This window comes from Artibeus jamaicensis, unplaced genomic scaffold (assembly GCF_021234435.1).
Source record: "Artibeus jamaicensis isolate MK-2021 breed Jamaican fruit bat unplaced genomic scaffold, CSHL_Jam_final contig_1028, whole genome shotgun sequence".
Taxonomy (NCBI): domain Eukaryota; kingdom Metazoa; phylum Chordata; class Mammalia; order Chiroptera; family Phyllostomidae; genus Artibeus; species Artibeus jamaicensis.
The window spans coordinates 7,265,647-7,282,474 of NW_026521201.1; the positions used below are offsets into that span (position 1 = coordinate 7,265,647).

Sequence of the window (16,828 nt, forward strand, 5' to 3'; positions counted from 1 at the left end):
TGTGATCAGTTGGAGGGGGAGGCAAAATGGTTTATGATAGCAGAACAGTATTTTATGATATTTACAGTCACAGCCGGTAGAGAGGAGATATGCGATCTTTAGGCTATATATAGTGTTAACCGTATTCTTCAACCCAACTTGCCACTTTTATGAAAGGATGGACAAAAGATAAGCTTCTTGTTGGGGAGGGAAGACTTGTGAGTTGGAACTAGAAAGCAGTGAGGTTGCAGACAGTCAGATTTTGAGGTAAGGTGAGAGTAAGGAATAGTAAATAGGTGTAGTGTGTAATCAAGTAGAGTTAATTACTCCAGTAATAGAATTCAGGAACTTGTAAAGTGGGCTAAGTTCTGGTAAATTCGTTGTGAAGTATTTACAGTTATATAGAACAGCTATTATTTACAGTAGTATTAGAGCAACAATCGCATGACCAACACTATGAGATCTGTCTGAATAGGGGGTATAGAGCTTCGGGTAGTGTGCTAAAGGAGAACAAGAGGCATGAGGTATAGAAAATTAGAAATACATTGTGGAGGAAAGAACAGAGGAGACCTGTCAGATAATACAATATAACCTGCCAAGACTAAGAAGCCTATACAGGAGGAGGAGGAATACAAAGATACTATTAGAATATAAAAGAAGTGAGAATGATGAAAAAATAATAATACATATATGCAGCAACTTGTGGCTTCTCTGCTATAGCAAAGTGAACTTTGTCTCTCTGTCTCTGTTGTTGAGATGCCCTCTCCTTGGGTCCCACTCTGGTCTTCTCGCAGTTCCCAGTTGTTTGTGTCTCTTGTGGGTAAAAGAAAACAAAGCAACAAACAATCAAAAGAAAACAACACAAAAAAAAAGGGAGGAGAAAGTGGTAAGTTTTGGAAGAAGAGAAGAGGGACTAAAATTGGAAAAAAAGAAAGAAGAGGATTAAAGTATTGAAAGATAAAGCAATAGTAAAGTTAAAAATCTATAAGATTATTTAAAAAAAAACAACTCCAAACAACCCCCCCAAACAAAACATACAAAAAACTTCCCTTGTTGGTTTTAAAGTGTCCAAACCAGTTTTTCTGGTTGCAGCAGGACCTGTCCGTGGGCTGGGTTGTCAGCGAGCGCCAGCCAGGCTTCCAGACTGGGATGCGGGCTCCAGAGCACCAGCCAGGCTGCCTGGTCCCCTTGGTCTCTGGCTTGGTATTTCCTCTCTGTCAGGCTGTGTGGGACACAAGCCAAGCCTTCCCAGGAGAGCACCTCAGTTCACTTAAAAAAAAAAAAAAAAAGCCTCTCCCGACAGCCTGCCTCTCAGCCCAGCCCAATCCCCAGCCAGATTGGTGACAACAATGCGCCTCTCTATTCTCCCGGGCTGATGACCACAGAGTTCGAAGACGGACACGGCCCTTTGTTCTTGTTTCTCTCTGTGTAAACTCAATCAGACAGTCTTCTGCCTGGCGCTGCCCAGATGGGAAGAGAGAAAGCTGCTTACCCGCGCTGGTCACCTACCACCGCTGAGTGTGCGGGCTGCCCTAGATGACTCCTCCAGTTCCAGTCCCAGGCCTGCCACAACCTCTATTTTATTTCTGCTCTGGTCTTTATTATTTCCTTTCTTTTACTAATTTTGGGCTTGGTTTTTTGTTCTTTTTCTAGTTCCTTTAAGTGTAAAGTTAAGTTTTTTATTTGTATATATGTTCTTTGGCTACTCTATTCCCTATGCTGTAATTTACATCCCCATGACTATTCCGTATCTACCTATTTGTACTTCTTAATCCCCTTACTTTTTTCACCCATACCCCAACACCCCTCCCATCTGGCAACCTTCCAAACGTTCTCTCTATCATTCTGTTTCTGTTCTGTTTGCTTGTTTATTTTTTGATTCAATTGCTGGTAAATATGTGTTTAGTGTCATTTTATTGTTCATATTTTTTATCTTCTTCTCCTAAAGAAGATCCTTTAACATTTCATATAATACTGGTTTGGCGATGATGAACTAACTCCTTTAGCTTTTTCTTGTCTGGAAAGCTCTTTATCTGCCCTTCAATTCTAAATGGTAGCTTTTCTGGGTAGTGCTATTTTGCTTGCAGGTCCTTGCTTTTCATCACTTTGAATTTTCTTGCCTTTCCCTTCTATCCTGCAAAGTTTCTTTTGAGAAATCATCTGACAGTTTTGTGGGGCCTCCCTTGTAGGTAACTAACTTCTTTTCTCTTACTGCTTTTAAGATTCTGTCTTTGAATTTAAGCTTTGGCATTTTAATTTTGATGTGGCTTGGAGTTGGCCTCTTTGGGTCCACCTTGTTTGGGACTCTCTGTGCTTCTTGGACTTGTGTGTCTATTTCCTTCAACAAGTTAGGGAAGCTATCTGTCATTATTTTTTCAAATAGTTTTCCAATTTCTTGCTCTTTCTCTTTTCCTTTGGCATTCCTATGATGTAAATGTTGATATGCTTAAAGTTGTCCCAGAGGCTCCTTACACTATCTTTTTTTGGGGGGGTGGAGGAGATATTTTTTTATTTGCTGTTCTGATTGGTTGTTTTTGCTTTCTTATGTTCCAGTCACTGATTTGATTTTTTGGCTTCATCCACTCCACTGTGGTTTCTCTGTAAATTGTTCTTTATTTCAATTAATGTATCCTTTGTTTCTCACTGGATCTTTTTAATGCTGGTGAGGTCCTTACTAAGTTCCTTGAGCATTGTTAGAACTCTGCATCTGATAGATTGCTTTTCTCTATTATGTATTTTTTTCTTGGTGTTTTGTTCTGTGTTGTCATTTGGGCCATGTTTATTTGTCTGCTCATTTTGGCAGCCTCCCTATGTTTGTTTCTATGTATTAGGTAGAGCTGCCATGACTCCCTGTCTTGGTAGCATGGCCTAATGTAGTAGATGTCCTATAGGGTCCAGTAGCACAGCCTCCCCTATTACCCAAGCTGGGTACTCAAGGTGTGCCCTTTGTGTGGACTGTGTACCCTCTTCTCTTGTAATTGAGCCTTGACTGCTGTTAGCACATTCAAGGTCAGTGACTGCCTGTGTTCTGACCAGGGTCACAGAGTACTAGGTACAAAGTGACCTGCAGGTGGTTGCTACTTGTTTTGGGCTTGGAGGTACCCAGAAGAGGCCAAGCTATGAACTAATGCTGGCTGCTACTAGTGCTAGCTTGGAACAACTTAGCAAGAAGTACAGGGCTTGCTGAAGCCAAATGCTGCTTGTTTCAGAATTTAGGAAAGTCTGAAGCATTAGTCAAGACAAGCCATTCACATGAGAAAGCCACTGGAAACAACTTGGGTGGGCTTGAAATATGGGTGGAACAGCGCTTCAGTGAATGACCATGGTGGGGTGAACAGTGTAAACCAGGTTGATGGAGTCTCAGATATGGCACCTGCCTGTTGACTGTGTGGGGGGAGGGCTGAGAAAAGGAACAATGGCCTTTCCTCTGAGAGAAAACTGTCCCCCAGCTCTTGCCCTTCAATCAGATGCCAAACAGTTCATTTCTTTCCCATATGTCTCTTATGGCTTTCAATCTCCTTCCCCAATACTGAAGCTCAGAGGGAGTAAGTCCAAGTGAGTCTGTGTGTGGTGCCTTTAAGAAGAACTGCTGGGATTCCAGCAGTTTCTCTCTTTCACAGCCTCAGTTTCCACTGTTTTTTATAGCCAGAAGTTATGAGGACTTCCTTCCTTGAACTTGAACCCTGGGCTGGCAGGCCTGGTGTGTGGCTGTGACCCCTTGCTCCTGAGGTATCCCTCCCAATTTTTATTTGCCACATGTGGGTGTGGGACTAGCCCATTCTATGTCTCCATCCCTCCTACCAGCCTTGACGTGGTTTCTTATTGAATTCTGTAGCTGTAGGACTTCCATTCAGCTCAATTTCCGATATTTCTGAATGATGGTTATTCTATAGGTTAGCTGTAATTTTTATGTGGTTTTGTGAGGAGGCAAGTTGTGTTTACTTATGCCACCACTATGACCCTATAACATTTTTTGTAATACTGTTTTTGTGGGAACGAACTGTATTAGCTTTTTCTTGTCTGGGAAGCTCTTTATTTCTCCTTCAAATTTAAATGATAGCCTTGCTGAGTAAAACAGTCTTGGTTGTAGGTCCTTGCTTTTCGTCACTTCGAAGATTTCAGACCAGTTCTTTCCACCTGAAATGGTTCTCTTGAGAAATAGCTGACATTCTTATGGGAGCTCCATTATATGTAATTACCTTTCTCTAGCTGCTTTTCAGATCTTCTTTTTGTCTTTAACATTTTGTCTTTTAATTTTTTTAAATATATTTTCTTAATTGTGTCATTACAGTTGTTCTATTTCCCCCTTCATTCCCCTTCACCCTGCACACCTCTCCCCCACCATTCCCCCCCCCTTTAGTTTATGTCCACCTGTCTCAAGTTCTTTAGATTCTATATTTCCCATACTATTCTTGCCCTTCCCCTATCTATTTTCTACCTACCATCTATGCTACTTATTTTCTGTACCTTCTCCCCCCTTCTCCTTCTCCAACTCCCCTGTTGCTAACCCTCCATGTGATCTTCATTTCTATGGTTCTGCTCCTGATCTAGCTGTCCTCTTAGTTTGCTTTTGTTTTAGGTGTGGTTCTTAATAACCATGAGTTTGCTGTCCTTTCACTGTTCCTGTTTTTTATCTTCCTTTTCTTAGATAAGTCCCTTTAACATTTCATATAATAAGGGATTGGTGATGATGAACTCCTTGAATTTGATCTTATCTGAGAAGCACTTGATCTGCCCTTCCATTCTAAATGAAAGCTTTGCTGGATAGAGCAATCTTGGATGTAGGTCTTTGGATTTCATGACTTGGAATACTTCTTTCCAGCCCCTTCTTGCCTGTAAGGTCTCTTTTGAGAAATCAGCTGACAGTCTGATGGGAACTCCTTTGTAGCTGACTGTCCTCTTAGCTCTTGCTGCTTCTAGGATTCTCTCCATCATCTTAATCTTGGCTAATGTAATGATGATGTGCCTTGGTGTGTTCCTTCTTTGGTCGAACTTTGGGACTCTCTGAGCTTCCAGGATTTCCTGGAAGTCTATTGCCTTTGCCAGAGTGGGGAAGTTCTCCTTTATTATCTGTTCAAATAAGTTTTCCACTCGTGGCTGTTCCTCTTCCCCTTCTGGTACCCCTATAATTCGGATGTTGGAATGTTTAAAGATGTCCTGGAGGTTCCTAAGCCTCTCCTCATTTTTTTTTTTTTTGAATTCTTGTTTCTTCATTCTTTTCTGTTTGGTCATTTCTTTCTTCCTTCTGGTCCACTCCATTGATTTCAGTCCCAGATTTGTTTCCATCACTATTGGTTCCCTGCGCATTTTGTTTCATTTCACTTAGTGTTGCCTTCATTTTTTCATCTTATTTGTAACTAAAATCAACCAGTTCTGTGAGCATCCTGATCACCAGTGTTTTGAACTGTGCATCTGAAAGTTTGGCTATTTCTTCATCGCTTAGATTTATTGGCTCAGGGGCTCTGAGTTGTTCTCAAGTCATGTTTTGATCTGTTAGTGCCTGTTATGTATGAGGAGTGGAGCCTTAGTTGTTCACCAAGGCAGGGCCACCCAGGTCACTGGTTTGTGATGCTGTATGTGGGGGTGGGGTCAGAGAGGGAGCAATGGCGGTTCCCTCTGCCTCTTCCCGCCGCTGGGGCCTGCGCGGTCCGTCTTACCACTGCTAGCTCCTTCACCAGTTTATCTGTGTGCAAATGTGTGACCACGGTCTGCTCTCAGTGGGTCCAATGTCTTGCGCACTCAGTGGGTCCACCAGCTTCTCCACACCTGGGATCCGCCCACCGCTGCTGGCCCACCTGGGTGGAGTACCCGGGTGAGTCCAGTGGCTCTTTCCTGGCCGACCCCACTCTGCTGCTGGCTCTGCCCCTCTTACTGGTTTGGCTGAAGGGTTCGTTGTTGTCAGACTTCCGTGTAGTTCAATTTTCTGTGGTTTGGCTGCATTTTTGTTGCTAAAACTTTGTTGTTTTTAAACTTGGTTGTGTGAGAAGGTGCAGTGCTTCCACCTACGCTGCCATCTTGGCAGAATTCCCCTGTCCTTTCAATTTTGATGTGTCGTGGTATGGGCTTCTTTGGGTTCATCTTGTTTGGGACCTCTGAACTTCCTGGACTTGTATGTCTTTTTTCTTCTCCACATCAGGGGAGTTTTCTGTCATTATTTCTTTATATACATTCTCAATCCCTTGTTCTTTTTCTTCTTCTGGTATCCCAATAATGCAAATATTGTTATGCTTTGTATTGTCCCAAAGGTCCCTTAAACTATCCTCACTTTTTTTTCTTCTTGCTGTTTTGATTATGTGTTCTCTGCTACCTTGTTTTCCAAAATGCTGATTGATCCTCTGCTTCATCCAACCTACTGTTTATCCTTCGAGTGTATTCTTCATTTCAGATATTGTATTTTTCATTTCTAACTGGTTCCTTTTTATGGTTTCTGTGTCTTTTTTCATGGTTTTGTAGTTCCCACTAAGTTCCTTGAGCATCCTTATAACCATTTTTGTAAACTATGTATCTAATAAATTACTTGCCTCCATTACATTTAGGGTTTGTTTGATTGTTTGTTCATTTGTTTAGATTTCTCCTATTCTTTCATTTGGGATATGTTTTTTTGCCTCCCAAGTTTGGCTGCTTCTTGTGGTTCTCTGTATTAGGTAGATCTGTTATGAGTTCCAGTCTTGGTAGATTTACCATATGTAGTAGGTGTCCTGTGGGACCCAGCAGCACAGTCTAATTGATTACCTGAACTGAGTACTCCCAGGATAACCTTTGTGTAGATTATGTGGGCCCTCTTGTTGTAATTGGGTCTTGACTGCTATTGACCCATTTGTGCAGGGGTTCTACCCTCAGGCTAGCTGGCTATGAGTGTCAACCCAGACTACATTGTATGAGCTGCTGTTCAGGTTCTGAGCACACAAAGTAGAATTCAGCTCAGCAGGATCTGGTGCCTGTCTAGATCTCCCTTTGCATATGCCACATGTGAAGCTTAATGGATACTGCTCTTAGATTGTCTGAAGCTGGCCACTGGGTATATTGGTTCCGGGACCTCTTGGGAGGGACTCTGGTGCAGTCCTGTGCTGCACCAGATGCTGCTGGTGACTGTCCCTGGCCATCCTGTTCGGAGGTACACAGTAATCCACAGTTTGTCACTGCCTCTGCTGGGCCTGCATGTGTGCAATAAGGATCAAGCTGCTCACCAAATCTGGCTTTAACCAGCACTGGGCCCAGGGGAAGGTCAGCAAAAGTCCCAAGGCACCCTGAGATCCACTTCTACCTGACCCTGCCTGCCAGCTGCCTCCTCAGCTCAGTCACTAAAAAAGCCTTTGGTGCTATTCAAATTGCATGAAGTAGTTTCCCAGTGAGTCACTAGGTAGGGGCAAATGTGTTCATCAGATTGATACAGGTTCAAACTTGGTGCCAATGCTGGGTCTCAGGCCACTCAGCAAATGTCTCTAGGTATACCAAGTTTAGCTGCCACCTTCTAGGTGCTCACATACCTTTGTGGTGGATTGGGGTCTTAGGGAGTCCTCAGGGTGAGATCGGAAGAGTTTATCAGGCTCAAACAGAGCAAAATTTGGCTGTGTGGAGGGAGGGCTCTGTACCAGTCGGGTGTACAAGGGGAAATGGTCCCCATCCTAGAACCACAAACCTCAGCCTCCCAGATCCTGCCAGGAGCCCAATCTCAGCTGGGCATGGCTTCCAAGAACTAGGAAGGTAAGTCATGGCTTCCAAGAACTAGGAAGGTAAGTCTAGGAGAGCTCTGGTGAGGGGGATGCTGGTCAGGCTTGGGAAAATGTAACAGGATTGGCCTCTGCCCTAGAACCACACAACTCAGTTTCAGATTCTGCTCAGATCTTCGCAGGGTAGAACCAGCAGTAGTTGGGAGAGTTGGGCCACCAAGAACCCAGAGGGTGGGGCAATCAGATTTTTTGTGAGGGGGAGACACCAGTCAGGTTCGTGTGAAAGTGGTAGCAATGATCCCTGCTCCAAAGCCACCCAACTTACTCACTCATACCCCCTGAGTCTGCTGAGACCTCTGCCTTCCCACCCAGGCCATTGACACCTCAGCAGGGTACAAGCTGCACAGGATGGAGTGAGAGGGAGTCCAGATAGTGGAACTATTGCTGTCCTCCAAGCTCATGCTGCAGGAAGGGGAGAGCTCTACACAAGAAAGGTAGTGTCTGCAGTGTGGGAGAGGAACTCAGCACAGGGATTCTGGCTGCTTCCCTTCAGCTTCTCACTCCAAAGCCACAAACCTGTCTCTCCTCACAGGGTCCTAGATTACTCCACACTCCTTCTACCATTGCCCAGGGTGAGTTAGTGGCTACAAATGAGATTTGGTGTGTTGGCCCTTTAAGAAGGCACCTGTGTTTCCACTAAGCTCCTGTCTCTTTCTTGCAGACAGATTTTCACAGCCACATGTTACATGGGTGACTCTTTTTAGCTCTGGTCTCTGGGCTAGAGAGCTCAGCTTGGGGCTGAGACCGCACACTTCTCAGATGGAACCCCCACAGCTGAGATATCCTGGAATCTCAGCTGCCACCTGTAAGAGTTGGGCCAGCCCTTTGCCTATCTCCTCCTTTCCTACTAGACTCACTGTGGCTTCTTCTGTAAATCCTTGTTTATAAGACTTCTGTTCAGCCAGTCTTCAGTTGGTTATTCAGTTTGCTTGCTCTATATTTTAATTGTAATTCCAGTTTGATCCTGGGAAAAGGTGACTGTACACCCACCTACTCTACCACCATCTTGGATCCTCTGAGTTGGGAATTCTTGTCCCTGTTTTTCACACTGTTCCCAGGGAACAGGCCTCACCCATCAGTCATTATCTGAGGCCACAGGCATTCACCTCACACCTACACAAAAAGTTCCACAGAAAAGACTAAATGGTGGCAGGAATGGGAAAGTCCCTGACCACGTATTTTATAACCAGGTATTTTTTTAATGGAATATCTAGGATTTGACATCTTGACCACAGAGTAAATCTTGAATGTACTTTACAAGAAATTTCTCTTGGCCTTTAAGAGTCTCTAGTGAATCAATTTTAGATCTCAATGGCAAGAGCAACAGGTTGATATTGCCTGGTCACTCAAGGGCTCCCAAGCATTTTCCAGTGAAAAGCTGCTTAATCTGCTCTGTCAGTTGGTTGAGCATTGTTCCACAGAGTGAAATGTCACCAGTTCAATTCCCAGTCAGGGCACATGCCTGGGTTGTGGGTTCAGTCCCCATTTGGGGCACAAGCTAGAGGCAACCAATCAATGTTACTCTCACATCGATGTTTCTGTCTTTCTTTCTTTTCCCCTTCTCCTCTCTCTAAAAGTAAAAAGTAAAAATCTTAAAAAAAAAAAAAAAAAGGAAAAGAAAAAGTGGCCTAGTCCATGTGATATTCCTGTCAGTTACCAAGCTCCATCACACCATCGGGTAGAATTGAAGAGGACTTAGAGGTTCGCCTGGGACCAGATGTAGAACTAAAAACATTTTTAAAAACATCGTATTGCTTTTTCAGTTATCAGAAAGGGTAAAAAATTGGGGTGTCCCCCTCCCCCTTCTCCTATAGGAGGAACCTATATATTATCAATAGAAAAATATTTTAAAATCTAAATTCTATGTTTCTACAGTGTCTCCCTTCCTAGAGGAAGGATGGAATGAATGTCTAAATAGGATCAGTGATACTCTTTCTCTTGGATTTTGTTTCACTAAAATTTCTTTCCTGCCCTGGCTGGTGTGGCTCTATGGATTGAATAGCAGCCTGCAAACTGATGGGTGACCAGTTCGATTCCCAGTCAGGGTACATGCCTGTGTTGCAGGGCCAGGTCCCTAGTTAGGGGCATCTGAGAGGTAACCAATGGATGTATCTCTCACACATTGATGTTTCCCTCCCTCTCTCTGAAAGAAACTAAATAAAATCTTTAAAAAAATTTTTGTCCTTGCTCTGTGAGGTCTTGCTTTCACTCTTTTTAGCCAAATCTCCCTAAGTGTTTGCTCCCAGTGGAGATACTTACCTTGTTCCCTTAGTCAGCAGCAAGGTAGACAGTTTTAGGCCTCTAATGCTTCCTCCTTCAAGCAGCGTCAGACGCCTGACATCCCTGTCTAAACCAAGGGCCATTTCCTGAGGAATGTCAGGCTCCAGCTTGGACCTGGGGATGTATGCCACAAGGGTAGTTGCAGGCTGCCTTTGAAGTGCCCGTTGGAATGGGGTATTGGTTCCTTTATGCCTTGGGCCTGGAGATGCCTGCCAAGTGTGGGAGCCTTTAACCTTGGGAACCTTCTTCCCCCTAAGCTGTTTTTAAGCCCCAAGACTGAGTTCAGAGGAGCTAGACATTCTCAGTTCCTTCTGGGTGGCCCAGAACAGGTTACTGAGGCCCTCTAGAACTTCAGTTTTTCCATTATAAAATAGTGGGAATAATTCCATGTCAAAAAAAGAAAAAACCATCAGGAAGAATTTTCACAACAGTAATATGATTATGTGCCTGCAGTGATATCTGCATAGTGCTGAATAAAGACACAATCTGGGCCATCTTGAGAAGAAATCTGAGAAAAGCCCTTGAGAGATGAGTCCTTACTCAGTGGTGGCTATAACTGTGGTGTAGGAAATTGTTCTGTGGTGGGCTCACACTTTTATTCTGCTGTTGGCACCCTGTGCCTGCAGCTAGGGGTATTTGACACAATGCCTCAGTATACTTTCATTAGAAAGCACTTTGTAAACAGCTTCTGGTCTACTCTTTTTTTTTTTTAAGATTTTATTTATTTTTTGAGGGGAAGAGAGGGAGAAGGAGGGGAATAGAAACATTGATGTGCGGTAGATACATCAATTGGTTGTCTCTTATGTGCCCCCAACTGGGGACCAGGCATGTGCCCTGACTGGAAATTGAACTGGCGATCTTTCAGTTTGCAGGCCAGCACTCAATCCACTGAGTCACACCACCCAGAGCTGGTCTACTTTGGCTTTTACATTTTGATCTGGGATAACCCAACTTCAAATCCACTCCACATTGTTGTGATTCAGTGACTTCCAGGGTAGATTTGATTTCAGATGAATCACCCCTACAGATGGACCCACCAGCCTGCTGCTCCATTCCATGGGCCATGCTCCTTTCTCCCCACCATCACCCCCTCTCCCATGGGTATCAGATGTGATATGGTCTATGGTAAGGCTCCTGATGACTCTGGCATTAATGACCACTGAATTCTTTATTATTTTTATTCTTTTAATTTTTAGTTATTTAGCCCTGGCTGGCATGGCTTAGTGAATTGAGTGCTGGCCTATGAACCAAAGAGTAGCCAGTTTGATTCCCGTCAGGGAACGGGCCTGGGTTTCAGGCTGGGTCTCCAGTAAGGAGCGCATGAGAGGCACCTACACATTGATGTTCCTCTCCTCTCTTTCTCCCTCCTTTCTGTAACCTTTCTCTAAAAATAAATGAATAAAATCTTTAAATAATACGATGTTCTTGTTTGCTTGTTTAATTAAAATGACTTTTAAATTCATAGGGTATGTGTCAGGACTGGGACAGCTTTGGCTAACCAGGGCCCTACCAGCAATTTCTGTTACAGGCTTACCTGTATTGACTGGATAAACAGAATCTACTGGATTCTGTTTTCTTCCTGGTGTTCCACATCGTGTGAAAGCTAGACATATTTTGTTGGGTTTTGTTGTTTTTTTTAAGATCAAGATAGAAATTTATTGTGACAAATTTCAAGTAATAAGAAATGGGGAAAGTAGGACATGCAAGCACCTCATGCCACCCTCGTGGCGGGTCAGACTACTGCATGCCTTGCCAACATGTTTAGTTGTAAGGCTCCCTTAACTGCTGTCAATGTGAGCTGGAAAGATCGTTGTTACAATTGAAAAAATCCTCCTCCTCCCCTGTCAGCTCTGTTCTGTACTTGCCTGTGGCCCTTATATCCACCATTTTGACATCTTCCATCAAGGGCTCTCCTTCTTATGTTCTTCTTTCTCCTCCCTCAGGCTGTGTATAAGATGGCAGATGTAGCCTGCAAATGCCATGGCGTCTCTGGGTCCTGCAGCCTCAAGACCTGCTGGCTCCAGTTGGCAGAGTTCCGCAAGGTGGGAGACCAGCTGAAGGAGAAGTATGACAGCGCTGCCGCCATGCGCATCACCCGCAAAGGCAAGCTGGAGCTGGTCAACAGCCGCTTCAACCAGCCCACCCTGGAGGACCTGGTGTACGTGGACCCCAGCCCTGACTACTGCCTGCACAACGAGACCACGGGCTCCCTGGGCACCCAGGGCCGCCTCTGCAACAAGACCTCGGAGGGCATGGACGGCTGTGAGCTCATGTGCTGCGGCCGTGGCTATGACCAGTTCAAGAGCGTCCAGGTGGAGCGCTGCCACTGCAGGTTCCACTGGTGCTGCTTTGTCAAGTGCAGGAAGTGCATGGAGGTCGTCGACCAGCACGTCTGCAAGTAGCTGGGGCCAGGCTCCTGGCCTCCTCTCTACTCTGCCTCACAGAAGATTATAGTATATAAAAATATGTAAATATATTTTATATTTGTATAAATGAATGGATGGGTGATAATTAAAAGGAAAAAATGGAAAGGAAAAGCCTATTTAAGAGACGTTAAAGATCTTTGAGATTTGGACTTTGCTGGTTCTCAGATCTCAGTGGGTGGGACAAAGGGGTTCTCAGATCTCAGTGGGTGAGAGTCGCCACTGGGACATCTTCCCCTTTCTCCAGTGGTGACTCTCAGGATGTAGGGACTTGGGTATATTCACTGTCTATCCATTATTCCTTGAGGAGAGAGGTGGTGGTTAGGTGGGAAGATGATTCTGTCTGGAAGTCTGGAGCCTTTGCTAGGTAGATGACTGGACTTGACTTCAGCCTTTGGGCCCAGAGGCCCTGTGGAAGGCAGCAGGAACTCAACTTAAACCTTGAAATCTCCAGGGTTTCACCCAGAACATTGATGGGCTCTGTGAAAGGACCAGTGCTTTCCTGCCTTTTTATTTGTGTGCATACTTGCAGGCATGGGAGCAGCCTGGTGTTGTCTTTGACCTGTGACTCCAAAAGGACCCACACTTCCCTGGCCTGTCTTTCCAGGGAGAATTACTGTCCCTCCAACAGTTCACTGTCACCTGCCACAAGTTCCCTGCACCAGGAGGAAAGGGGGCCTTGGGCCTGACATGTTAGGAAAGACATGAACTGAGTATTTGTGCCTGAGTTGCAGAAAGCTAGGCATGTGACTAGACTGAATGAATGTTGCACTATGCTCCCACCCAGGGAAGGGAACCTTATGATGCTGCTGCTGTCACTTCCTCCATCAGTGGAGGCCTCATGCATGACAGGATGCATACCTAGGTCAGGCTCGGCCAGCTTGGCATGGTCTCTTAATCTCTGCCCCAGATGTACATTTTCTCTCTGACATTAAATACCCTTCACTGAAGTTTTTCTCCCTTTCTTTATTTGGACACTTGATTACCTTTTATGAGTCTCCTCTTATTTTGACCTAATCCTTAGAACCCTGATACATGGTATACATATGGAAAAGGGTAAGGAAATTGGGACATTTCAGAGCTCTAGTTCGGTAATCAGAGGCAGAAACAGAGGATGTTAAGAGAATTGAATAGGGTAATGCATTTAAGTGCTGTCCCCAACAGCCAACACAAAGTTAAATACTCAATAAATGGCTCTGGCCAAGTAGCTCAGTTGGATGGAGTATTGTCCCATACACCAAAGGTTGTGGGTTTGATTCCTGGTCAGGGCACATATGTGGATGGGGGTTCGATTCTTGGTTGGGGCATGTATCAGAGACTGAGGTTTCTCTCTCACATGGATGATTTGCTCGCTCTCTCCCTCCCTTCTTTTCTCTCTAAAATCAATAAACAGCCCTGGCTGGTGAGGCTCAGTGGATTGAGTGCCAGACTGCGATCCAAAGGGTTGCCAGTTCGATTCCCAATCAGGGCACATGCCTGGGTTGCAAGCCAGATCCCCAGTTCAGGGGGTGCACAAGAGGCAACCACTCCTGTTTCTCTCCCCCTCTTTTTCCCTCCCTCCCCCTCTCTAAAAAATATAAATAAATAAAGTCTTTTAAAAATAAATAAAATAAAATTAATAAACATATCAGATAAAGATAAAAAACTCACTAAGTGGTAGCTATTAATATTACTATTATAAACAAAAGAATTTGGAGATTTAAGTATAAGCCTCACAGTTACCTACCCTTTCCCTTCTTCCTCCAATTACAGCCTACTGAGTTAACTGTGGTTTGTTTTCTGGATCCTCAGAAAAGCACAGGTGACGGGATGCTCTTTGCAGGATTTCTGAATGTGGCCAACTCCAGGCTTGGACTTCAGTAGCAGGGGCCAGTAAGAGAGTGTAAGGCAGAGCCTGGGGGTCCAGGGAGGGAGCTGTTATCTCCAAGAAAAGGAGGAAGCAGTTACTAGGAGAGACATTGAGCCTGGCTCCACTGGAGTAACCAGCCTTCAGGTAAGCCAGTAACCACATAAAGATCAGTTTTGTCCTAGAAAAGTTTATTTCTGGGAAAATAATGGAATTATGGAACTAATTTGAGTTGTAATGAACAACTAATTCTGCAAAATAATCCAAAAGAGATTATTGTGTCTGAGTCTATCCATGGCCATAAATACTACTTGTATCTTTAGTATTTAAAGAGGAACCTTCTGACTTGACATCAGACTATCAGATGTAGGGTCATTTTAACAGTAACTGGAGGACTTACGACGCCAAGATGGCAGCGTAGGTGGAAGCACTGCACCTTCTCACACAACCAAGTTTAAAAACAACAAAGTTTTAGCAACAAAAATGCAGCCAAACCACAGAAAATTGAACTACACGGAAGTCTGACAACAATGAACCCTTCAGCCAAACCGGTAAGAGGGGCAGAGCCAGCAGCAGAGCGGGGTCGGCCAGGAAAGATCCACTGGACTCACCCGGGTACTCCACCCAGGTGGGCCAGCAGCGGTGGGTGGATCCCAGGTGTGGAGAAGCGGGTGGACCCACTGAAGGCTGATTGAGGTCACCCATTCACACTCAGATAAACTGGTGAAGGAGCTAGCAGTGAGATGGACCTCGCAGGCCCCAATGGCAGGAAGCAGCAGAGGGAACAGCCATTGTCCCTCTCTGACCCCGCCCCCACATACAGCATCACAAACCAGTGACCTGGATGGCCCTGCCCTGGTGAACAACTAAGGCTCCACTCCTCATACATAACAGGCACTAACAGATCAAAACATGACTTGAGAACAACTCAGAGCCCCAGAGCCAATTAATCTAAGCGATGAAGAAATAGCCAAACTTTCAGATGCACAGTTCAAAACACTGGTGATCAGGATGCTCACAGAACTGGTTGCTTTTAATTACAAATAAGATGAAAAAATGAAGGCAACACTAAGTGAAATGAAACAAAATGCACAGGGAACCAATAGTAATGGAAAGGAAAATGGGACTCAAATCAAAGGAGTGGACCAGAAGGAAGAAAGAAACAATCAATCAGAAAAAATGAAGAAACAAGAATTCAAAAAAAAATGAGAGGCTTAGGAACCTCCAGGACATCTTTAAACGTTCCAACATCCGAATTATAGGGGTACCAGAAGGGGAAGAGGAACAGCCACAAGTGCAAAACTTATTTGAACAAATAATAAAGGAGAACTTCCCCAATCTGGCAAAGGAAATAGACTTCCAGGAAATCCAAGAAGCTCAGAGAGTCCCAAAGAAGTTCGACCCAAGGAGGAACACACCAAGGCACATCATTATTACATTAGCCAAGATTAAAATGAAGGAGAGAATCCTAGAAGCAGCAAGAGATAAGGGGACAGTCACCTATGAAGGAGTTCCCATCAGACTGTCAGCTGATTTCTCAAAAGAGACCTTACAGGCAAGAAGGGGCTGGAAAGAGGTATTCCAAGTCATGAAATCCAAAGACCTACATCCAAGATTGCTCTATCCAGCAAAGCTTTCATTTAGAATGGAAGGGCAGATCAAGTGCTTCTCAGATAAGATCAAATTCAAGGAGTTCATCATCACCAAGCCCTTATTATATGAAATGTTAAAGGGACTTATCTAAGAAAAAGAAGATAAAAAACAGGAACAGTGAAAGGACAGCAAACTCATGGTTATTAAGAACCACACCTAAAACAAAAGCAAACTAAGAGGACAGCTAGATCAGGAGCAGAACCATAGAAATGAAGATCACATGGAGGGTTAGCAACAGGGGAGTTGGAGAAGGAGAAGGGGGGAGAAGGTACAGAAAATAAGTAGCATAGATGGTAGGTAGAAAATAGGGGAAGGGCAAGAATAGTATGGGAAATATAGAATCTAAAGAACTTGAGACACATGGACATAAACTAAAGGGGGGATGGTGGGGGAGGGGTGTGCAGGGTGGAGGGGAATGAAGGGGGGAAATAGAACAACTGTAATGGCATAATCAATAAAATATATTTTTTTAAAAAGAAAACACTCCTAAAAACCAAAAAAAAAACCCCACAAAAACCAGTAACTGGTCTTCACATTGTTACTCAGACTCTTTTGGTTAACATTGTCAAGATGGGTGGTTCACGAAAGAAGGTGCTTGAAGTCAGCTGGACTGCAAAAGATCAAAACCATGTCCGTGGCTTCATTAGTTAGCATTTAACCAAATAAAGTATCGGCCACATGGACCAGCAGTGATAATGCAGGTTCTGAAACACTGGCTGGTGTTACTGCTCTTTGCCGCATTACTTGAAGAGGCGAGGAGAGGAGGAGAGTAGAGAGTTACCTTGTATCAGGTGCTCAAAGTGTTTAAGAGCTGAAATGCAATTTGTCCTTACAAACTATAGGAAATTAGTTGAGAGTGACTTGTCCACAATCCTAAAAAGTAACTTCTGTGTTCATGAAGGGAGATGGGCCATCCC

General features: G+C 44.2%; 1 protein-coding gene across 1 annotated transcript in view; it reads left to right on the forward strand.

Annotated features, from left to right (window-relative positions):
- The window catches only part of WNT5B (Wnt family member 5B), a 152,309-nt gene extending 136,415 nt beyond the window's left edge, over positions 1-15,894 (forward strand). Inside the window, exon 5 of the mRNA XM_037139812.2 lies at positions 11,933-15,894. Coding sequence (XP_036995707.2) covers positions 11,933-12,391 — 459 coding nt within the window. The 3' untranslated portion in view covers positions 12,392-15,894. The remainder of the gene's footprint in view (positions 1-11,932) is intronic.
- The last annotated feature ends 934 nt before the right edge of the window (positions 15,895-16,828 follow it).